Source organism: Oncorhynchus clarkii, chromosome 2 (genome assembly GCF_045791955.1).
Source record: "Oncorhynchus clarkii lewisi isolate Uvic-CL-2024 chromosome 2, UVic_Ocla_1.0, whole genome shotgun sequence".
NCBI classification, from domain to species: Eukaryota; Metazoa; Chordata; class Actinopteri; order Salmoniformes; family Salmonidae; genus Oncorhynchus; species Oncorhynchus clarkii.
In genome coordinates this window covers 7,593,581-7,616,762 of record NC_092148.1, presented here as the reverse complement: position 1 = coordinate 7,616,762, position 23,182 = coordinate 7,593,581, and the positions used below count along the sequence as shown (strand labels likewise).

General features: G+C 44.1%; 1 protein-coding gene across 1 annotated transcript in view; it reads right to left on the bottom strand.

The window, feature by feature from the left end:
* Positions 1 to 23,182, bottom strand: part of LOC139419052 (serine/threonine-protein kinase Nek11-like) — a 76,468-nt gene that overhangs the window by 17,543 nt on the left and 35,743 nt on the right. Inside the window, exons 7-13 of the mRNA XM_071168932.1 lie at positions 21,050 to 21,199; positions 20,790 to 20,868; positions 15,720 to 15,805; positions 12,584 to 12,703; positions 10,858 to 10,951; positions 10,379 to 10,508; positions 4,728 to 4,864 (exon numbers count right to left, since the gene is read on the bottom strand). Of these exons, the coding sequence (XP_071025033.1) occupies positions 4,728 to 4,864; positions 10,379 to 10,508; positions 10,858 to 10,951; positions 12,584 to 12,703; positions 15,720 to 15,805; positions 20,790 to 20,868; positions 21,050 to 21,199 (796 nt within the window). The remainder of the gene's footprint in view (positions 1 to 4,727; positions 4,865 to 10,378; positions 10,509 to 10,857; positions 10,952 to 12,583; positions 12,704 to 15,719; positions 15,806 to 20,789; positions 20,869 to 21,049; positions 21,200 to 23,182) is intronic.

The following is a 23,182-nucleotide window of genomic DNA, read 5'->3' as shown; positions in this document are numbered from 1 at the left end:
ACTAATTTAGGAAAGGGCCAATATTAGCTTGCTGGCTAGCTAGCCACCGGAGGACAACAACTCAACGAGATGCAACAATTCAAGATTTTCTGTCAATGATTTATGCTCTCAATGGGATTTGATAACAGTGACGCAGTCTTTTTGGTGCGCCAGGACCATTCACATTTGAGCTCGCTCAGCTTAGCTCAACGCTGATTGGCACATTTTTGATACTTTTTTTGTCAAGGCAGGCCAAACACTGGCTGGCTTCCCTGGCCTTCAATGCTACGGGCGGCATCAATGTCTGGCTTCCCTTGTCTTCAATGCTACGGGCGGCATCAATGTCATACTTATTTGGACCAGACAGCATCAGAAAGATGGCCTACACGTAGAGAGACAGAGGGACACTGTTTCGCTCGCTCGGATGCTTTCTCCTGTGAGATACATTCAGCCTCTTGCGAATTGACGGAACATTCTGAAACACAGGTGAAAGATAAAATAATTTAGGTTTTTTCATTTTGTTCTTGGTAATTTGTTTGGGGAAGCCTGGCTTCCCTTTTGGCATCCATGAAGGCACACCACTGCTCAACGGTCACATGGAATTTGACTGCGTGCATGACAAGAACCCTAGATGGTCTTGCCATAATAAAAGGTATGGTATTAAATGTATAAGATATTAAGGTTAAAATACTGATACTGACAACTGTACAGATGTAGGATCTTCATTTGATCACTCTTATGTTGATGAGAATTGTCCTGCAAAATGCCAACTAGTAGTGTATTTGAGTTTTAAAAAGGCTTCTAAAGTGTGTAATTTCTACTTAGAAATGTCAGACTTGATATACTCGGACGAAAATTTGTATCAGCACCTACAAAAATGTCCATTAATTAAAATCCACATAATAATTCTGATTTCCTTTTGCTGCAGGATTATTCTCCTGCTGTAGCACACTGGCTCAAATTAAGATCCTACATCTGTACAGTATATCCTGTGTCAGGGATTTGTTATCAGAGGTGTTCTATTACTAAATGAGCTTGCAGTCTGGCTAGAGAAGCCTCAAGTCTCATAAGGTTTTGTATTGTGTTGTGTTGTATTGTATTGTGTTGTGTTGTATTGTATTGTGTTGTATTGTATTGTATTGTGTTGTATTGTATTGTATTGTGTTGCATTGTATTGTATTGTGTTGCATTGTATTGTATTGTGTTGCATTGTATTGTATTGTATTGTCTAATAAGCCTGCAATTAGTAGGGATTAGATTGATCTGAACAATGTGGGATCATCACATTTCCATAATGCTGCATACGGGAGTTTAGATCCACAGCACAGCACATTAACACTCATTAACTACACAGTGAGGCTCGTAGCCTTGGGCAAGGTCTGGTGCTATCATTGTAGATGTAGGTCTTAATTTGATCACTCTTTTGTTACTGAGAATGCAAACTTGTAGTGTGTTTAAGGTTTAAAAAGGCTTCTAAAGTTTGTAATTTCCACTTTAAAATGTATCAACCCCTACAAAAAATGTCCATTCATAATAATCCACATAATAATTAACATTTCCTGTTGCTGCAGGATTATTTTCCTACTGTAGCAAACTGGCTCAATTTAAGATCCTACTGTACATCTGTAAATTAATCTAATATCAACCTATAAAGACCAAATATGTAAACCACTTCTGTTGTATTTATGACCAGGACAAGCAGAGGGAATAACCACCAACCATCATTTATCATGCTAATCCAATGGTGTGTGTGTGTGTGTGTGTGTGTGTGTGTGTGTGTGTGTGTGTGTGTGTGTGTGTGTGTGTGTGTGTGTGTGTGTGTGAAATGAAAGTCCTCACACACCAGGACTACAAAGCCGGGAATCCCTGGGTAAACCATAGAGTCTCATCCTGCCAAGGCGCCTCTTGGCATCCGGCCACAGAGGAAAATTACTCTCTGAATTCACATTGTTCTCGTTTGGATTTCTCCAATGATGATTAGTGGTTGGCTTTTGTGCAACTCTGGATAGGAAAAACCTGAGCCAGCAGAGCCAAACTGATTCAAATATTATCTCACTGATAAAGAGACAAACACTAAAGTGTGCCAGTGAACAATGCTCCAAAATGCCCCGAGCCCTCTGAGCCAGCCCTCACAACAGACACATTTATCCCCCTGAGCCAGCCCTCACAACAGACACATTTATCTCTCTGAGCCAGCCCTCACAACAGACACATTTATCCCCCTGAGCCAGCCCTCACAACTGACACATTTATCCCCCTGAGCCAGCCCTCACAACAGACACATTTATCCCTCTGAGCCAGCCCTCACAACATACACATTTATCCCTCTGAGCCAGCCCTCACAACAGACACATTTATCCCCCTGAGCCAGCCCTCACAACAGACACATTTATCCCCCTGAGCCAGCCCTCACAACAGACACATTTATCCTCCTGAGCCAGCCCTCACAACAGACACATTTATCCCCCTGAGCCAGCCCTCACAACAGACACATTTATCCCCTTGAGCCATCCCTCACAACAGACACATTTATCCCCCTGAGCCAGCCCTCACAACAGACACATTTATCCCCCTGAGCCAGCCCTCACAACAGACACATTTATCCTCCTGAGCCAGCCCTCACAACAGACACATTTATCCCCCTGAGCCAGCCCTCACAACAGACACATTTATCCCCCTGAGCCAGCCCTCACAACAGATTTATCCACAGTCTCCAGCACAGGACTGTTCAACAGTAATCCCTCCTGAATCCCCACCCAGAGGCACCACCACTACAGAATACAAACCAGAGCATTAGAACAGGCAGAAGTAAAGAATAGAAGGGTGCAAAGCTGTGTTCCATGCTGTGTGGCCCGCCCCTCATAGTCTGTCAATCATTTTGAATGTATTCAATTAATTGGTGCAGACAGTCAATCAAGCCTTCTCTCCTGTGTGAAGACAGATACATAGTCAATCAAGCCTTCTCTCCTGTGTGAAGACAGATACATAGTCAATCAAGTCTTCTCTCCTGTGTCAAGACAGACACATAGTCAATCAAGTCTTCTCTCCTGTGTCAAGACAGACACATAATCAATCAGGTCTTCTCTCCTGTGTGAAGACAGACAGTCAATGGAGACTAGCTAGCTGCATCAGGACTAAGGGGAGAGGGTGCTAGCCACATCAGTGTTGGTCAGGGATGTTAAAATAGAGATCTATGCACCTTCAGATGTTTTTCATTCTGTGATTTTCATTCTCTTTCCACAAACACAAGGCTCATAAGAGTTCATGAAAGTTAAGCTTCCCAGATGTGGCAATGAATGTTCCCATTGATAGTAATGGAATGTCTGTCTGTCTTAACACAGGAGAGAGGACTTGATTAACTATCTGTCTGTCTGTCTTAACACAGGAGAGAGGACTTGATTAACTATCTGTCTGTCTGTCTTCACACATGAGAGAGGACTTGATTAACTATCTGTCTGTCTGTCTTCACACAGGAGAGAGGACTTGATTAACTATCTGTCTGTCTGTCTTCACACATGAGAGAGGACTTGATTAACTATCTGTCTGTCTGTCTTCACACAGGAGAGAGGACTTGATTAACTATCTGTCTGTCTGTCTTCACACAGGAGAGAGGACTTGATTAACTATCTGTCTGTCTGTCTTCACACAGGAGACAGGACTTGATTAACTATCTGTCTTCACACAGGAGAGAGGACTTGATTAACTATATGTCTGTCTGTCTTCACACAGGAGAGAGGACTTGATTAACTATCTGTCTGTCTGTCTTCATACAAGAGAGAGGACTTGATTAACTATCTGTCTGTCTGTCTTCACACAGGAGAGAGGACTTGATTAACTATCTGTCTGTCTGTCTTCACACAGGAGAGAGGACTTGATTAACTATCTGTCTGTCTTTCTTCACACAGGAGAGAGGACTTGATGAACTATCTGTCTGTCTGTCTTCACACAGGAGAGAGGACTTGATGAACTATCTGTCTGCCTGTCTTCACACAGGAGAGAGGACTTGTTTAACTATCTGTCTGTCTGTCTGTCTGTCTGTCTGTCTGTCTGTCTGCCTGCCTGCCTGCCTGCCTGCCTGCCTGCCTGCCTGCCTGTCTTCACACAGGAGAGAGGACTTGATTAACTATATGTCTGTCTGTCTTCACACAGGAGAGAGGACTTGATTAACTATCTGTCTGTCTGTCTTCATACAAGAGAGAGGACTTGATTAACTATCTGTCTGTCTGTCTTCACACAGGAGAGAGGACTTGATTAACTATCTGTCTGTCTGTCTTCACACAGGAGAGAGGACTTGATTAACTATCTGTCTGTCTGTCTTCACACAGGAGAGAGGACTTGATTAACTATCTGTCTGTCTGTCTTCACACAGGAGAGAGGACTTGATGAACTATCTGTCTGCCTGTCTTCACACAGGAGAGAGGACTTGTTTAACTATCTGTCTGTCTGTCTGTCTGTCTGTCTGTCTATCTGTCTGTCTGTCTGTCTGTCTGTCTGTCTGTCTGTCTGTCTGTCTGTCTGCCTGCCTGCCTGCCTGCCTGCCTGCCTGTCTTCACACAGGAGAGAGTACTTGATTAACTGTCTGTCTGTCTTCACACAGGAGAGAGGACTTGATTGGCTATATGTCTGTCTGTCTCTGTCTCAGCCTTCAAGTAGCAGGGAGAAGTAATTCAAGTAGCTCCAGAGCTTGCATACACCGACACACACTCATATAAGCACACACGCGGACGCATGCACAGACACACACTCACCTGTCCATAGGTATGACAGAGGGTTTCTGAGGTCACGGTGTCCCCTTCCTCTCTTTCCTCCTCCTCTTCATCAGTGCAGGACTCAAATCCATCCATGTAATAATACACCTCTGCAGTCTGAGGGTCCTCTGGGATCTCTAAACACACACACACACACACACACAGATACACACACAGACACACACCGTGGGGAACAAACAAAATAAGTGACGCAATGTAGGGAGAATACAGAGATATGGATCATGGATAATACAAGCCTGATTGATTCAAAACACTGAAGCAAAGATAACGCAAGACTAACACTATGGGGGCCATTTTCTTCACGGAGAACAGTATTGAAATGTCGGGTGTAGATCACTTTCCCTGTCCAGAGCACGTTGGACGACACACATATACACTTTCTCTCTCTCTCTCTCTCTCTCTCTCTCTCGCTCTCTCTCTCTCTCTCTCTCTCTCTCTCTCTCTCTCTCTCTTATATATGCACCAGCACACAACTGCTGGAAATATCTCAGAGAAAGAAGAGTATCTCACTCTCACTTTCTTTCTCTGAGATATTTCCATCAGTTGTGTGTTGGTGCTGGTGTGGGTTGGGGGAGTGTTGGGGAACAGCTGTGGTGGATGTCTGTGCTACTGGGAACATCCCTCTCTTGAACACTTCCATTTTCTCACTTAGTGCTCTGCACCTGAGCACCAGCCTGACCAGGGACTCCTCTCCACGGAGTGAAGTAGCGAGGGAGGGGGGAAGAGAAATGGTGTGGAGAAAGAACAAGAGAAAGAGATAGGAAAATAAGAGAGTGACAGCTGTATGGTGTTGAGTTACCTTTGCAGCAGCTTACTGTCTGCCTGAATGAGAGGGAAACGGGTAGAGAGAGAGCGAAAGAAGAGAGACAGAGACAGAAAAATAGAAAGACAGAGCACTGAGGAGCGAGGAGCGAGGAGCGAGACAGAGAAAGAAAATGTGTGGAAGAGAGTGGAAATCACTTTCATTTCATTTTCAATAATTGTTTCTTTCCTATCTACCACAGAAGCCTGTAATATACAGTGTTGACTGGTATTGGAGACAAAAGTTCAATTTCAAACCGGGACTATCTCCAATATAAATCTGTACACTTTCCAAAGACTTATCCTTAATCCTCCGAGACAAAACCATATCTTCTGAGAAATATGACCACTAAAAATGGGGGAAGCAGATAAAAAGACAGATGGAATGAAATGGAGATAAAGAGACGGAAGGAATGAAATGGAGATAAAGAGACTGAAGGAATTAAATGGAGATAAAGAGACAAGAAAGAAATGGAGATAAAGAGACAGAAGGAATGAAATGGAGATAAAGAGACATGAATGAAATGGAGATAAAGAGACAGGGAATTAAATTGAGATAAAGAGACAGGAATGAAATGGAGATAAATAGACAGATGGAATGAAATGGAGATAAAGAAACAGGAATGAAATGGAGATAAAGAGACGGAAGGAATGAAATGGAGATAAAGAGACAGAAGGAATGAAATGGAGATAAAGAGACGGAAGGAATGAAATGGAGATAAAGAGACAGAAGGAATGAAATGGAGATAAAGAGACGGAAGGAATTAAATGGAGATAAAGAGACAGGAATGAAATGGAGATAAAGAGACTGAAGGAATTAAATGGAGATAAAGAGACAGGAATGAAATGGAGATAAAGTGACAGAAGGAATTAAATGGAGATAAAGAGACGGAAGGAATGAAATGGAGATAAAGAGACAGGAATGAAATGGAGATAAAGAGACTGAAGGAATGAAATGGAGATAAAGAGACAAGAAAGAAATGGAGATAAAGAGACAGAAGGAATGAAATGGAGATAAAGAGACAGGGAATTAAATTGAGATAAAGAGACAGAAGGAATGACATGGAGATAAAGAGACAGAAGGAATGAAATGGAGATAAAGAGACAGAGGGAATGAAATGGAGATAAAGAGACAGGAATGAAATGGAGATAAAGAGACAGGGAATTAAATTGAGATAAAGAGACAGAAGGAATGAAATGGAGATAAAGAGACAGAAGGAATGAAATGGAGATAAAGAGACAGAAGGAATGAAATGGAGATAAAGAGACGGAAGAAATTAAATGGAGATAAAGAGACAGAAGGAATGAAATGGAGATAAAGAGACAGAAGGAATGAAATGGAGATAAAGAGACAGAAGGAATGAAATGGAGATAAAGAGGCAGAGAGAGGGAATGAAATGGAGATAAAGAGACAGAGAGAGGGAATGAAATGGAGATAAAGAGACAGAAGGAATGAAATGGAGATAAAGAGGCAGAGAATGAAATGGAGATAAAGAGGCAGAGAGAGGGAATGAAATGGAGAAAAAAAACAAGCGGTCTCTAAAAATTGACCAAAGTATCATAAAGGAATCAGGTAAATAATGATGTCTCAGTCAAGTCATACAACCACAGTCCACTAGTACAACACAATACCCTGATTACATCACACAAACTATAAGCCTCCTAAAAGCCTTCCCTTTTGTGGCTTTGTTAGAGTGAGTCCAACAGAGCCTGAAGCAGATCAGATCAGTGACCTATGACCAGGCATCCCACAGTCCAACCAGCCGGCAGACTCTCCACGACAGAGAATGACACACAACTGCACACGCAAACACACACACTGGTGTCTGGTGCTTATAACCTGATAGTGATTTCTGTCAGTGGTTTCTGTCCCATCTCACCTGATTCAGTGCTTCATTGATTTTAATTAGCAATGTTAATACCAGACCAGAATAATCACTTATGCAAAGAAGTTTTTTGTAATCCAGAATGTTTCATTCATGTGCCCTCCGCTTGGCCTCCTGCACCAGCAGTACCAGGGCCAAGGTTACAGAGGGCCAGGTACTCCCATCAGTCAATCTATCCTCCCTCCCTGTCCAACACACTCTGCAACTCTCTGAGACCGACTGCAAAGAGTTCTGAGACTTTGAAAAAGTGCTTCACTGGGCAAATTGGGACTGTCAGAGAGAGAGAGAGAGGGGGGGGGGGGGGGAGAGAGAGAGAGAGCTCTGTCATCTAACCTCAAACTCAGATAATATAACCTTCTTTCACCCCTATATCCTACCACACTGTGTTGAAACCTGTGGGCATGTTGCATCTGTGACTGCCTGTGGCTCTCAGTGATACTGTATGTTTATTTATACTGAGGACGGAGGTCATCGGCATGCATAATTCAATGTTTATTTCCTAATACATTTTAGTCTAATACTTGCCTTTATTCCCCAGTGAGGCTGCTTGAGGTATGTTTAATGTCAGACCATGTCTACAGTTGAAAGGGGAAAGGGGGCAATGGGCCATTGAGATTTGGTTTAATGTGGTTTACCAAAAATAACAAAGCACTTTTCTCTTGTCTTTCTTATTTGCATGTGTGCTCCTTGAGTGTGTGTGTGTGTGTGTGTGTGTGTGTGTGTGTGTGTCTGTGTGTGTGTGTGTGTGTGTCTGTGTGTGTGTGTGTGTGTGTGTGTGTGTGTGTGTGTGTGTGTGTGTGTGTGTGTGTGTGTGTGTGTGTGTGTGTGTGTGTGTGTGTGTGTGTGTGTGTGTGTGTGCATGTGCGTGTCTGTGTGTGTGTGTCTGTGTGTGTGTGTATTCCTCCAAAGTGCCTGAGCGTTGTTAAATAGAAAAAAAACATTTGGTGAAGATTCAAGCACACAATACAGTTTAAGGTGGTCTTGGATAAATGGGAACAGATTTTTATTTGCCAAAGCAACATTTTCATCAGGGTTTACATAAGGTTTCATTTCAACAAACTTTTCTGCAGTTGCTACATACATGTTGCTACATACATGTTGCTACATACATGTTGCTACATACATGTTGCTACATACATGTTGCTACATACATGTTGCAGTTGCTACATACATGTTGCTACATACATGTTGCTACATACATGTTGCTACATACATGTTGCTACATACATGTTGCTACATACATGTGCTACATACATGTTGCAGTTGCTACATACATGTTGCTACATACATGTTGCAGTTGCTACATACATGTTGCTACATACATGTTGCAGTTGCTACATACATGTTGCTACATACATGTTGCTACATACATGTTGCTACATACATGTTGCAGTTGCTACATACATGTTGCTACATACATGTTGCTACATACATGTTGCTACATACATGTTGCTACATACATGTTGCAGTTGCTACATACATGTTGCTACATACATGTTGCAGTTGCTACATACATGTTGCTACATACATGTTGCTACATACATGTTGCTACATACATGTTGCAGTTGCTACATACATGTTGCTACATACATGTTGCAGTAGCTACATAAATGAATGGTATCCATTGATTTGTGAATAATATATTAGAAATGCATCATGATCGTAGTTTAACTGTCGTACCCCATCAGAACACCACATATAAGCTTGTTTTACTCTCATGTTTGGAAACTAAATAAATATTAACAGAACTGTATAGCCTCAATGTCACGCCCTGACCTTAGAGAGCTTTTTATGTCTATATTTTGGTTTGGTCAGGGTGTGATTTGGGTGGGAATTCTATGTTTATTTTCTATGTTTTGTCTTTGTGTTTGGCAGGGTGTGGTTCTCAATCAGAGGCAGCTAGCTGTCTATCGTTGTCTCTGATTGAGAATCATACTTAGGCAGCTTTCTCCCACCTGTGTTTTGTGGGTAGTTGTTTTCTGTTTTGTTGTTTCTGCACCAGACAGAACTGGTTAGTTGTGGTCCAGTTTGTGATTTTGTCTCAGTGTTCAGTTTAAATAAATGATCATGAACACGTACCACGCTGCGCTTTGGTCCACTCCTTCTTCATGCAACGACGAGCGTTACCATCAAAACATGGTTACAACTATCATTTTGATATCATGGATGATCAGTCCTTGCATCTATATCCATGTCTATGAATTTGAGAGTAGTTACTTTTCTCCAGCACCATCCCTCAGCTTTTTATAGAAACAGTGGTGGGGAGATGTACTGCAGGCCAACCAAGATGTACTGCAGGCCAACCAAGATGTACTGCAGGCCAACCAAGATGTACTGCAGGCCAACCAAGATGTACTGCAGGCCAACCAAGATGTACTGCAGGCTAACCAAGATGTACTGCAGGCCAACCAAGATGTACTGCAGGCCAACCAAGATGTACTGCAGGCCAACCAATACGTACTGCAGGCCAACCAAGATGTACTGCAGGCTAACCAAGATGTACTGCAGGCCAACCAAGATGTACTGCAGGCCAACCAAGATGTACTGCAGGCCAACCAAGATGTACTGCAGGCCAACCAAGATGTACTGCAGGCTAACCAATACGTACTGCAGGCTAACCAATATGTACTGCAGGCTAACCAAGATGTACTGCAGGCTAACCAATATGTACTGCAGGCTAACCAAGATGTACTGCAGGCTAACCAAGATGTACTGCAGGCCAACCAATATGTACTGCAGGCTAACCAAGATGTACTGCAGGCTAACCAAGATGTACTGCAGGCTAACCAAGATGTAGTGCAGGCTAACCAATATGTACTGCAGGCCAACCAAGATGTAATGCAGGCCAACCAAGATGTAATGCAGGCTAACCAAGATGTACTGCATAAAAACATAATCCTATCGTTAACAGAAATAAAAGGTACAAGAAGGAAGTATACTCACCACGCCCTACTGGCTCAGACATTCGCATCTTGTCCTGCTGCTGCCTTCCCATTGGTTGTGAGCAACCCAGCGACCGGTAGTCCTCAGCTGTGATTGGTGCAGTCTGGTGGACTGCATCTCCTGCACTCTCCTATTGGGTGGAAGTGATGGAGTTTTCAATTCAATTAGTCATAAGTATCTATTTAATTTTTTAACAAGACAAATGTTTTTTTGTTTTTTTAGGGGGAGTTTCAATTATGAAGCGAGTGATTGGCTAATAAGAACATAAGGGAATACCAAACGAGGTTCACGGAGAAGGGACACCCTTAGAGTTTAATTTAACTCAGGCCAAAGAACCGGCTACTAATTGCACTTAAACAATTAGTTCATTCAAGTAATTCAAGTTGTAGAGGGTAAAAACAAAACATTTTTCATCCAATTATATGCATTATTTCCTAAGAGAGCTTTTGATTCAACTTTTAGAATAGTGTCTCTCTTACATTCAAGACGTCCAAACTGACTTTCTCAAAATGGCGGCTCCTCAGCTCCTGCATTCGGAAGTGGTTTTCCTGGTATTTCTCCTCAGCAAGTCTCCTGTAGTGTTACATTATATTATAAATTGGCTGGTTTAAGCCCTGAATGCTGATTGACTGACAGCTGTGGTATATCAGATTGTATACCACGGGTATGACAAAACATTTATTTTTACGTTGGTAACCAGTGTATAATAGCAATAAGGTACCTCGGGGCTTGTGGTATATGGGCATATGGGTATATCATGGTTAAGGGCTGTATCCAGGCACTCCGCGTTGCATCCCGCTTAAGAACAGCCCTTAGCCGTGGTATATTGGCCATATATACCACACACCCCTTGCTTTATATCTTAATATACAGGTAACTGCCAAAATAATGGTAACACTTGAGATCATGAGGGATACAAAGTATAATGAAAGCAGGTGCTTCCAAACAGGTGTGGTTCCTGAGGGTCATGTATAAAAAAGTATTTAGTCTACCATGGCTATTCCCCCATAGGATGACAATGACCCCATCCATAGGACACAAGTGGTCACTAAATGATTTGATGAGTATGAAAACTATGTAAACCATATGCCATGGCCGTCTCAGTCACCAGATCTCAACCCAATTGAACACTATTGGGATATTCTGGAGCGGAGCCTGAGACAGCGTTTCCCACCACCATCAACAAAACACCAAATGATGGAATTTCTGGTGGAAGAATGGTGTCGCATCCCTCCAAGAGTTTCAGACACTTGTAGAATCTATACCAAGGTGCATTGAAGCTGTTCTCGTGGTGCCAATGCCCTATTAAGACACTATGTTGGGGTTTCCTTTATCTTGGCAGTTACCTGTAGATTAATGATGCAACGCAGTATAAAAGTGAGATGGCAGTGGGTTATATTGATCATTAAGACTAGGAAGTCATAGTTTTAGGGTAGCCTAGCGGTTAGAGCATTGAACTAGTAACCGAAAGGTTGCACGTTCAAATCCCCAAGCTGACAAGGTACAAATCTGTCGTTCTGCCCCTGAACAGGCAGTTAACCCAGGCCGTCATTGAAAATAAGAATTTGTTCTTAACTGACTTGCCGAGTTAAATAAAGGTTGAATTAAAAAAATTTAAAAAAATAACACTCTAGTTATCAACCAGAAACAACAGAGTGTGGGAAAGAGGGGGAAAGAGGGAGAGAGAGGAGGAAGGATATAGATAAAGAGAAAATGAGAGAGAAAGAAACACAGTCAGATAGAGACCCACAGAGAGAGAGAGAGACACAGAACGAGATAGAGAAGAGGAAGAGAGAGAGGTCATGGCTTGTATAATATCAGCGTCCTGCTAAAAGTTGGAACTCCATAGAGCACATCAATAGCCCTGTTGCCTGGCCTGTTGTCCTTCCCATCCACTCTGTCGCTCTCAGTATCGTTCCCTGTAGACACGTCTCCAACACAGTTCAGCCCAAGGAAACTAGGGCAGGGGAAAATGCATTTACACAAAACTCTCTTCGTCTTTAAAGGGAACCCAGCCATGCATCAGCCCCAGAAGAATCCCAACGGGACCTCACAGGCTCTATTCTGGTCATGGACCGAATGACTGTGGTGTGTGTGTGCGTGTGTGCGTGCGTGCGTGTGCGCGTGTGCGCATGCGTGTGTGTGTGTGCGTGTGTGTGTGTACATGTGTGTGCGTACTTGTGAGGGTATGTAAGGGTGTCCTACCTAAGCCTCCTGGCCTTGTCGTCAGCAGCCTGCAGCTTCCTCAGCCTCATTCTCTCCCTGGGGGTCATTCTGTCTAGCTCTGACTTCTCCCTCAGTGTCTGAAGGTGCACCTTTCTCTGCCTGTTCAAAGGTCAAAGGGCAACGGTCAGAGGTTGGGAGGGCTGGAGCGTTGGCGAGTAAGATAGGTCAGAGGTCCGATACTCTTACACACAATTACCTCTGCACTGTTAAAAACAATTGCTGCCTTAATGGGATTTTGAATTTACCATGGCAAAAAGAGATACTGTGCACTGTAAACACCTCAGGGTGGTGGATTTGATTGAATTCTAGCGTTGACCTTTTGTAGGTCACTTCCTATGTGGATGTAAATACTTCTTTCAACATGTAAGGTATGTAACAAGGTCATTTAGAGTGAGATAGGCAGTAATCAGACATAAACAATATACATGTGAAAGAGATGATCTAATCAAGAGGAATACTAATCGGAGGCCCTGATTCAGATATGTCTCCCACTGTCCTCTAACCATAACTTAAACCCTTACCTTAAGCCTAAACCTAACCGAAAGCCTAACCCTCAACCTAGCTTCATGTGCACATCCCAGTTCACAACTAGCCTCATATTACCTCGATTTACCTCGACTAACCTGTACCCCTACACATTGACACATTGACTCTGTACCAGTACCCCCTGTATATAGTCTCCACATTGACACATTGACTCGGTACCGGTACCCCCTGTATATAGTCTCCACATTGACACATTGACTCGGTACTGGTACCCCCTGTATATAGTCTCCACATTGACACATTGACTCGGTACCGGTACCCCCTGTATATAGTCTCCACATTGACTCGGTACCGGTACCCCCTGTATATAGTCTCCACATTGACACATTGACTCGGTACCGGTACCCCCTGTATATAGTCTCCACATTGACACATTGACTCGGTACCGGTACCCCCTGTATATAGTCTCCACATTGACACATTGACTCGGTACTGGTAGCCCCTGTATATAGTCTCCAGATTGACACATTGACTCGGTACCGGTACCCCCTGTATATAGTCTCCACATTGACACATTGACTCGGTACCGGTACCCCCTGTATATAGTCTCCACATTGACACATTGACTCGGTACCGGTACCCCCTGTATATAGTCTCCACATTGACACATTGACTCGGTACTGGTACCCCCTGTATCTAGTCTCCAGATTGACACATTGACTCGGTACCGGTACCCCCTGTATATAGTCTCCACATTGACACATTGACTCGGTACCGGTACCCCCTGTATATAGTCTCCACATTGACACATTGACTCGGTACTGGTACCCCCTGTATATAGTCTCCACATTGACACATTGACTCGGTACCGGTACCCCCTGTATATAGTCTCCACATTGACTCGGTACCGGTACCCCCTGTATATAGTCTCCACATTGACACATTGACTCGGTACTGGTACCCCCTGTATAGAGTCTCGTTATTGTTATTTTATTGTGTTACTTTGTTCTTCTTATTTTTTTATTTTAAGCAACACAAAAAAAATGCATTGTTGCTTGTAAGTAAGCATTTGATTTGATTTGAACCCTAACCCCAGCTTCATGTCCGCATACCAGCTCAACCCTAACCCGGGGCTCTCGAGTGGCGCAACGGTCTAAGGCACTGCATCTCAGTGTTGGAGGCATCACTACAGACCCTGGTTTGATTCCAGGCTGTATCACAACCTGCCGTGATTGGGAGTCCCATAAGGCGGAGCACAATTGGACCAGCCTAGTCCGGGTGAGGGTTTTGCCGGGTTAGGCCGTCATTGTAAATAAGAATTTGTTCTTGCTTAGTTAAATAAAGGTTAAATAAAAAATTAAAACAACCCTAAACCTAGCTCCATGTCCACATCCCAGTTCAACCCTAACCTTAGAACCAACCCTAAACCTAGCTCCATGTCCACATCCTGGTTCAACACTAACCTTAGACCCAACCCTAAACCTAGCTCCATGTCCACATCCTGGTTCAACCCTAACCTTAGACCCAACCCTAAACCTAGCTCCATGTCCACATCCCAGTTCAACCATAACCCTGGCTTCAACCACCACTCTAACTATAAGGTGTGTAGAATTCCATTCGACAAGATCAGGGTAAGTATGTAAAAAGTGGAATAACATGATTAATGGTTAATAAGCATAACATCAGATCAGAGAATCATATCATCCATAATCCCAAGTTAATCACCATTTCTCACAATCATATCACATTGTCCACATGCTACCAAGGCACCTTGGCAAGTCATTACAGATGCAGTCTGTCAGGCAACAAATGACATGATCGTGTCAATCCTAAAGAGATGGGTGTGGCTATTGCTAAGACCTAGACCTAATCTGGTCTTTCTCTGCAGCATGGTACACCTGGCTACTCTAACATATAGGAGAGTGTGTGGCCACCTACGCTAATGATGACAGGCACCTTCCCTGATTGGTGCCAGTTTGAATCAGTGACGGTCTGGTTTGTTTAAGACACAGCTGCTACTAACTGTGATTTCCATGTCTGAATGAGTGAGAAAATGTGAGTGTGAGGAAGTGAGAGAGAGAGCGCGAGAGAGAGGAAGTGAGAGAGAGGAAGTGAGAGAAAGAGACAGACAGAGAGTGAGAGAAAAGGGGGTATGGAGAGGGACAGAGTATGGCAATATTAGTGTGTGTTTGGGTAAATGCTTAAAAATCCCTCTGTCCTGATGCAGCCACATTGCGCTAAGCTAAGGAGCCAGTGTCTGAGGATGATAGTGGTGTGTAACTGCAGCCACGTAGCTCTAAACTGAGGAGCCAGTGTTCATTCTTCATGTCTGAGGATGATAGTGGTGTGTAACTGCAGCCACGTAGCTCTAAACTGAGGAGCCAGTGTTCATTCTTCATGTCTGAGGATGATAGTGGTGTGTAACTGCAGCCACGTAGCTCTAAACTGAGGAGACAGTGTTCATTCTTCATGTCTGAGGATGATAGTGGTGTGTAACTGCAGCCACGTAGCTCTAAACTGAGGAGCCAGTGTTCATGTCTGAGGATGATAGTGGTTTTAGTTCTCCCTCTTCCTTCTTAAAATAACCCAAACTACAGACAACCATACAGTATATAGAGCATGTTCTTACACCGCTTTCAATATCTGTGCTGCGTCTCTTTCTCCCACCGATGTCTTGTCTCTCAGTGTCAGACTACAGAACTTGTGTTTTAAGATCTGTAGACAGTGAGTGAGACAGAGAAAAACAAAGGGAGGGGGAAAGAGAGCGAGAGTAAAAGACAGAGAAAAGAAAGAGCGAGATCAAGGTTAACATTATCAATATTATTGCTTTATTACAAACAGACTAGTATATCCCTGTCTTACTTCACCATCGTTGATATGTTTACGTCTCTCTCTCCCTCTCCCTCTCTCTCCCTCTCTCTCTCCCTTCCACTCTTTCCCTCTTTCTCTTCAGAAACTCTGTGCTTTCGGTATAATATAGGGTGGTGCCCTATCTCTATGTCCCTCATTCTCTCACTGAAATCTGTCATCAAGAGAAGAGGGACAAACCACTGGGGGGAGAGGGAGAGAGGGAGGGAGAATATTCACAGGACAATAGAAGAAACAATAGAAGAAAATAACACCAGTCACGCCACACCCTGAATAGAAATAGAGGGAGAGATGGATGAGGAGGAGGAGGGAGAGGAGGAGGGAGGAGAGATGGTGTAGGGGGGAGAGATGGAGGAGGGAGAGGAGTAGGGAGGAGAGATGGAGTAGGAGAGATAGAGGAGGAGAGATCGAGGGAGAGATGGAGGAAGCGGAGGGAGAGATGGTGGAGGAGAGATGGAGGAGAGATGGGGGAAGTGGAGGGAGAGATGGAGGAGATATGGAGGGGGAGAGACGGAGGATGCGGAGGGCGAGATGTAGGACATATGGAGGAGGAGAGACGGAGGAGGCGGAGTGCGAAATGGAGGAGAAGAGATGAAGGAGGGAGAGATGGAGGAGGTAGAGGAACAGGAGGAGGAGGAAGAGGAAGAGAGAGGAGAGATGGAGGAAGAGGAGGGGGAGAGAGATGAGGAGAAATGGAGGAGGGAGAGATGGAGGTGGGAGAGATGGAGGAGGAGGAGGAGGAGGAGGAAGAGGAGGAGGAAGAGGAGGAGCGAGGAGAGATGGAGAGAGAGATGGAGGAGAGATGGAGGAGGAGGGGGGGAGATGGAGAAGGAGAGATGGAGGAGATATGGAGGAGGGAGAGATGGAGGAGGAGAGATGGAGGAGGGAGAGATGGAGGAGATGTGGAGGAGGGAGAGATGGAGGGAGAGATGGAGGAGATATGGAGGAGGGAGAGATGGAGGAGCTGGAGGGAGAGATGGAGGAGGAGAGAGTAGAGATGGAGGAGGGAGAGATGGAGGAGATATGGAGGAAGGAGAGATGGAGGAGATATGGAGGAGGGAGAGATGGAGGAGCTAGAGGGAGAGATGGAGGAGGAGAGATGGAGGAGATAGAGAGGAGGGAGAGATGGAGGGAGAGGTGGAGGAGGAGAGATGGAGGAGATATGGAGGAGATATGGAGGAGGGAGAGATGGAGGGAGAGGTGGAGGGAGAGATGGAGGAACTGGAGGGAGAGATGGAGGAGGGAGAGATGGAGGAGGGAGAGATGGAGGAACTGGAGGGAGAGATGGAGGAGGGAGAGATGGAGGAGCAGGAGGGAGAGATGGAGGAACTGGAGGGAGAGATGGAGGAGGGAGATATGGAGGTGCTGGAGGGAGAGACGGAGGAGGGAGAGATGGAGGAGATATGGAGGAGGGAGAGATGGAGGAGCTGGAGGGAGAGATGGAGGAACTGGAGGGAGAGATGAAGGAGGGAGAGATGGAGGAGGGAGAGATGGAGGAACTGGAGGGAGAGATGGAGGAGTGAGAGATGGAGGAACTGGAGGGAGAGATGGAGGAGGGAGAGATGGAGGAACTGGAGGGAGAGATGGAGGAGGGAGAGATGGAGGAGCTGGAGGGAGAGATGGAGGAACTGGAGGGAGAGATGGAGGAGGGAGAGATGGAGGAGGGAGAGATGGAGGAACTGGATGGAGAGATGGAGGAGGGAGAGATGGAGGAACTGGAGGGAGAGATGGAGGAGATATGGAGGAGGGAGAGATGGAGGAACTGGAGGGAGAGATGGAGGAGTGAGAGATGGAGGAACTGGAGGGAGAGATGGAGGAGGGAGAGATGGAGGAGCTGGAGGGAGAGATGGAGAAGATGTGGAGGAGGAGGAGGAGGAGATAAAACAAGAGACATCAAAGAACCATTGTGTTTTATGTCAATACAGAACAGCCAGGCAACACCAATTACCATGTTCACTGAGAAGGAGACACAACAGTGTCAGGCTAGCATACAGACATAAAAGGGGATAGCCACATCATATACTTTACATGTACACTCAGCCATAGGTGCTAGAGAGAAATACAATGCATAGAATGCAGTGCTGACAGAAAGAAAGCTGAACAGAATACATAATGTACAGTCAGGTTAGCATACTGCACAAGGCAGAAACTAAACACATACCACCAGATGTGTATCCATGTAATGTGTACATTTACATACGGTGCCTTCGAAAAGTATTCAGACCCCTTGACTTTTTCCACATTTTGTTACATTACAGCCTGATTCTAGAATGGATTTAAAAAAAACACTTCAGCAATCTACACACAATACTCCATAATGAAAAAAACAAAAACAGAAATACCTTATTTACACAAGTATTCAGACCCTTTGCTATGAGTCTAAATTGAGCTCAGGTGCATCCTGTTTCCATTGCTCTTCCTTGACATGTTTCTACAACTTGATTGGAGTCCGCATTGGTGAAATTCAATTGATTGGACATGATTTGGAAAGGCATAAACCTGTCTATATAAGGTTCCACAGTTGACAGTGCATGCCAGAGCAAAAACCAAGCAATGAGGTCGAAGGAATTGTCCGTAGAGCTCCAAGTTAGGATTGTGTCGAGAATTAGATCTGAGGAAAAGTACCAAAAAATCTCTGCAGCATTGAAGGTCCCCAAGAACAATCGGGGAAGAAGGGCCTTGGTCAGGGAGGTGCACAACGCATCACCGGGGGCAAACTACCTGCCCTCCAGGACACCTACACCACCCAATGTCACAGGAAGGCCATAAAGATCATCAAGGATATCAACCACCCGAGCCACTGCCTGTTCACCCCGCTATCATCCAGAAGGCGAGGTCAGTACAGGTGCATCAAAGCTGGGACCGAGAGACTGAAAAACAGCTTCTATCTCAAGGCCATCAGAATGTTAAACAGCCACCACTAACATTGAGTGGCTGCTGCCAACACACTGACACTGACTCAACTCCAGCCACTTTAATAATGGAAATTGATGGGAAATGATGTAAATATATCACTAGCCACTTTAAACAATGCTACCTTATATAATGTTACTTACCCTATATTATTCATCCCATATGCATACGTATATACTGTACTCTATATCATCGACTGTATCCTTATGTAATACATGTATCACTAGCCACTTTAACTATGCCACTTTGTTTACATACTCATCTCATATGTATATACTGTACTCGATACCATCTACTGTATCTTGCCTATGCTGCTCTGTACCATCACTCATTCATATATCCTTATGTACATATTCTTTATCCCCTTACACTGTGTACAAGACAGTAGTTTTGGAATTGTTAGTTAGATTACTTGTTGGTTATTACTGCATTGTCGGAACTAGAAGCACAAGCATTTCGCTACACTCGCATTAACATCTGCTAACCATGTGTATGTGACAAATAAACATTTGATTTGAAATTTGACCAAGAACCCAATGGTCACTCTGACAGAGCTCTAGAGTTCCTCTGTGGAGATGGGAGAACCTTCCAGAAGGACAACCATTTCTGCAGCACTCCACCAATCAGGCCTTTATGGTAGACTGGCCAAACGAAAGCCACACCTCAGTAAAAGGCACATGACAGCCGCTTGGAGTTTGACAAAAGGCACCTAAAGACTCTTAGACCATGAGAAACAACATTCTCTGGTCTGATGAAACCAACTCTTTGACCTGAACACCAAGTATCACGTCTGGAGGAAACCTAGCACCATCCCTACGGTGAAGTATGATGGTGGCAGCATCATGCAGTGGAGATGTTTTTCAGCGGCAAGGACTGAGAGACTTGTCAAGATCGAGGCAGAGATGAAATTAGTCAAATACAGAGAGATCCTTGATGAAAACCTGTTCCGGAGCACTCAGGACTTCAGACTGGGGAGAAAGTTCACCTCCCAACAGAACAACGCTCTAAGCACACAGCCAAGACAATGCAGGAGTGGCTTCGGGACAAGTCTCTGAATGTCCTTGAGTGGCCCAGAGAAGAATCTGCAGAGAAGAATAAGAGAAACTCCCCAAATACAGGTGTGCCAAGCTTGCCGCGTTAGACCCAAGAAGACTTGAGGCTGTAATCACTGCCAAAGGTGCTTTAACAAAGTACTGAGTAAAGGGTCTGAATACTTATGTAAACAAAAATATTTATATTTTTTATAAATTAGCAAAAATGTCTAAAAACCTATTTTTGCTTTTTCATTATGGGGTATTGTGTGTAGATTGATGAGGGGGGAAAAAATAATGTAATCAATTTTAGAATAAGGCTGTAACCTAACAAAATGTGGAAAAAGTCAAGGAGTCTGAATACTTTCCGAAGGCACTGTACATGCTTGTCAGATACAGTACATTACAGTACATTATTTACAGTACATTTATTATCTCTCATGAGCTTAGCTGGCTTTACGTTTCATTGACTGTGTGTGTGTGTGTGTGTGCGTGTGCGTGTGCGTGTGTGTGTGCGCGTGCGCGTGTGCGTGTGCGCGTGTGCGTGTGTGTGTGTGTGTGTGTGTGTGTGTGTGTGTGTGTGTGTGTGTGTATTGTCAATAAGAATGTGGACGACAGATGAAATGCTGACTTTCTAACCTGTCATGGTAGAAAAGGTTATGAACACAGAAAATGTGCTGTGGAAAAAAGTGAACTATGACAGGAAGTCGATTTAACATTGAGTAAATCCATCCAACCAGCCAGTAGGTTTGATTAGTCTGTGATTCTGGTACCATAGCTCCGCCCATTTTACCTTTGGAGCCACCCCAATGAATCAACCAATCAATCAGCCTTAGGAAGTATTTATATTGCTGTGATATGTGTTATGTTTCCAGGATAGGTCTAACCTGCATACTGTCCTCAATGAATTTTGTCTTCAGAGCTTCTGCAGCAGAGAGCCTGGATGACGGGGTTTTCTCCAGCATCCTAAAAAAGAGACAGCACATGGTTCTGGATAAGTTAAGGGTTCGGGTTTGAAGGCGGGTAAGACACTCTTTATCCTGTATTATCATTTTTTGTACACGTTGAAGCACAATGTGAGAGGATTGAACTCTGACCTATGTGTTACTGAGTTGACCCTTACATTCTCCGGCTAATGCCTTCTCACCTTTGCATGAGTGTGTTGAGCTCCAGAGAGTATCTGCCTGTCAGTCTGGGGGTTTCTCCCTCCACTATCTTCATCACAACTGACAAGAAGTTGTGTCCTTCAAAGGCGTGTGACAGGCAACACATCTCATACAGGATACAGCCTATGGCCCTGAAACACACACAATCAGCCAACACAGTTCACAATGGTAGTGATATCATCAACACCTCTGGGTACACCTGTATTGGTTAAGGATACTGGATCCACTGGTCCTGACCTGAAGTCCAGTCGTATGGAACAGTCGGTGCCAGTTGAGGTAACCTTTGAGGTCCCCATCCATCTGAGCAGTGATAAGGTCACCTACTGTATCAAAACTGTCCTTCCATTCCATATTCATTACCTGCACTTGGAAGGGGTGTGCGACCTGACACTCTGATCTACTGTGTAATTGAATCGATAAATCAATGTCGTCTCATATTTCCAATATGACTAATACCCCACATGGACTCTAAACAGACCAGTAAGAAGTGAGAACATTAACACATCTGGTAATGGAACTGTGCACATCTTATATCGAGGTGTAATGAAGCTCCCTTCTCCTGCAGGTTGTTTGGCATCAAAGGAAAGTGGCCATGAATAAACAGATTAGATGGGAGAATAATAAATGCCCGCCAGACATATGTGAATGAATATACTAGCTCCCGTTATTACTCTTGGTGGAATAGAGAGATAACCAAACGATGACAGGAAGCAGATGGAAGTTAGAGAGTTAAAGGTATTATTTGTCAATCATCCACCTCTTTGTCTTTAATATCACGCTCTCTTAATCTCTTGTTTTATTGCATCCTGCCACACAGTACACCAGAACAACAATGCAAGTAATACAAATGGACAGAGTGATTCTACAATGACTATGAATGTATTCAGATACCATAATGGAGGATAAACAAACAATATCATCTACATTTCCCTGGAAGCCTCCATCTCATTTTCCATTTCAAATGTTCCATTGTTTTTATATCAAGTAATAATTGTATTATTTGATGTAAAATAAGAAGAAGGGATTGGGAAGAGGAGTGGACATCCATGTATTACAGGGATTTCAAACATCTACCACCAGGCAATGTCTCATTGTGACCTAACAGAGTTGTGACTCTACTTGTTGCTCTAATCCTCGTACTCTTTCTAACCCTTAAAGTCCATCTCCCACTTCCTGTCTTTACTTGTTACCTACAGTGAGCCCTCTCCTCCTTGTGAGATCAGCTAAATGGGCCGTGCGTGGTACAGTAGAGCGGTCAAGGCGTGAGGTGACCACTTCCTCTCTCATTAGTGTGGTCTATGGGAAGAGACGCTGAGCCTTGCGGAGTGAGGAGGAGTGGGAGGCAACAGACTACCCAGAGGGCTGTGTATCAGTGTCTGAGATCACCACCATCTCCTCAAGTGGCTTCTTGGTCTCTTCCTCTCTGTCGGATAAAATAAGCCAATTTTCCACTCCCACTCTGGGATTAGTGGTCATTTCCTCTTGAAAACAGATGAATAGGGGAAGAAGGGGGGAAGGCCAGGGGTGGAAGGAAGCTGCTGGCAGCTGGGAGGGACAGTGCAGAGTTGACAGACCTTTTGTCTCCAAGAAATCAGATTCTTCTTCATGAATAACTTCTCATAAAGACTATTATTTGAAACCATGGAGCACTGGTGCTGAAGGAAGTCATGTACAGTTACTACTGTTGCATTCTTTTCAAAGAACTTTGAGCTCAGTAGATGAGGGATCTATAGTCTATCTATAGAAAGATGAGGGATCTATAGTCGCTCTTGGTATTAAAGGTGTTCTTTATGCTCTCCTGCTGATCAGAGCAACGGCCGTATCGACTCCATTCATCATTATACATGAATCCATTTCTACCCCTCTTCTACACTTCATTACTCATCACATATTCCAGTCCATATCCAAAGTGCCTCTTAGCCATGCTCCTTTTGGACTGCTTTGAAGGAAATACCAGCCAAATCTCACAATGATACGTGACAGCATTACACAGCATTCTGAACTCAGCACTGTAGCCTTAGCAGAAAGCAGAGACGGAGGAGGAAACTGGATGTCAACAACTCTCTTGAGGTTCGGAGGGGAATGAGAATCAAAAAAGAACTCATCTTCAAAAC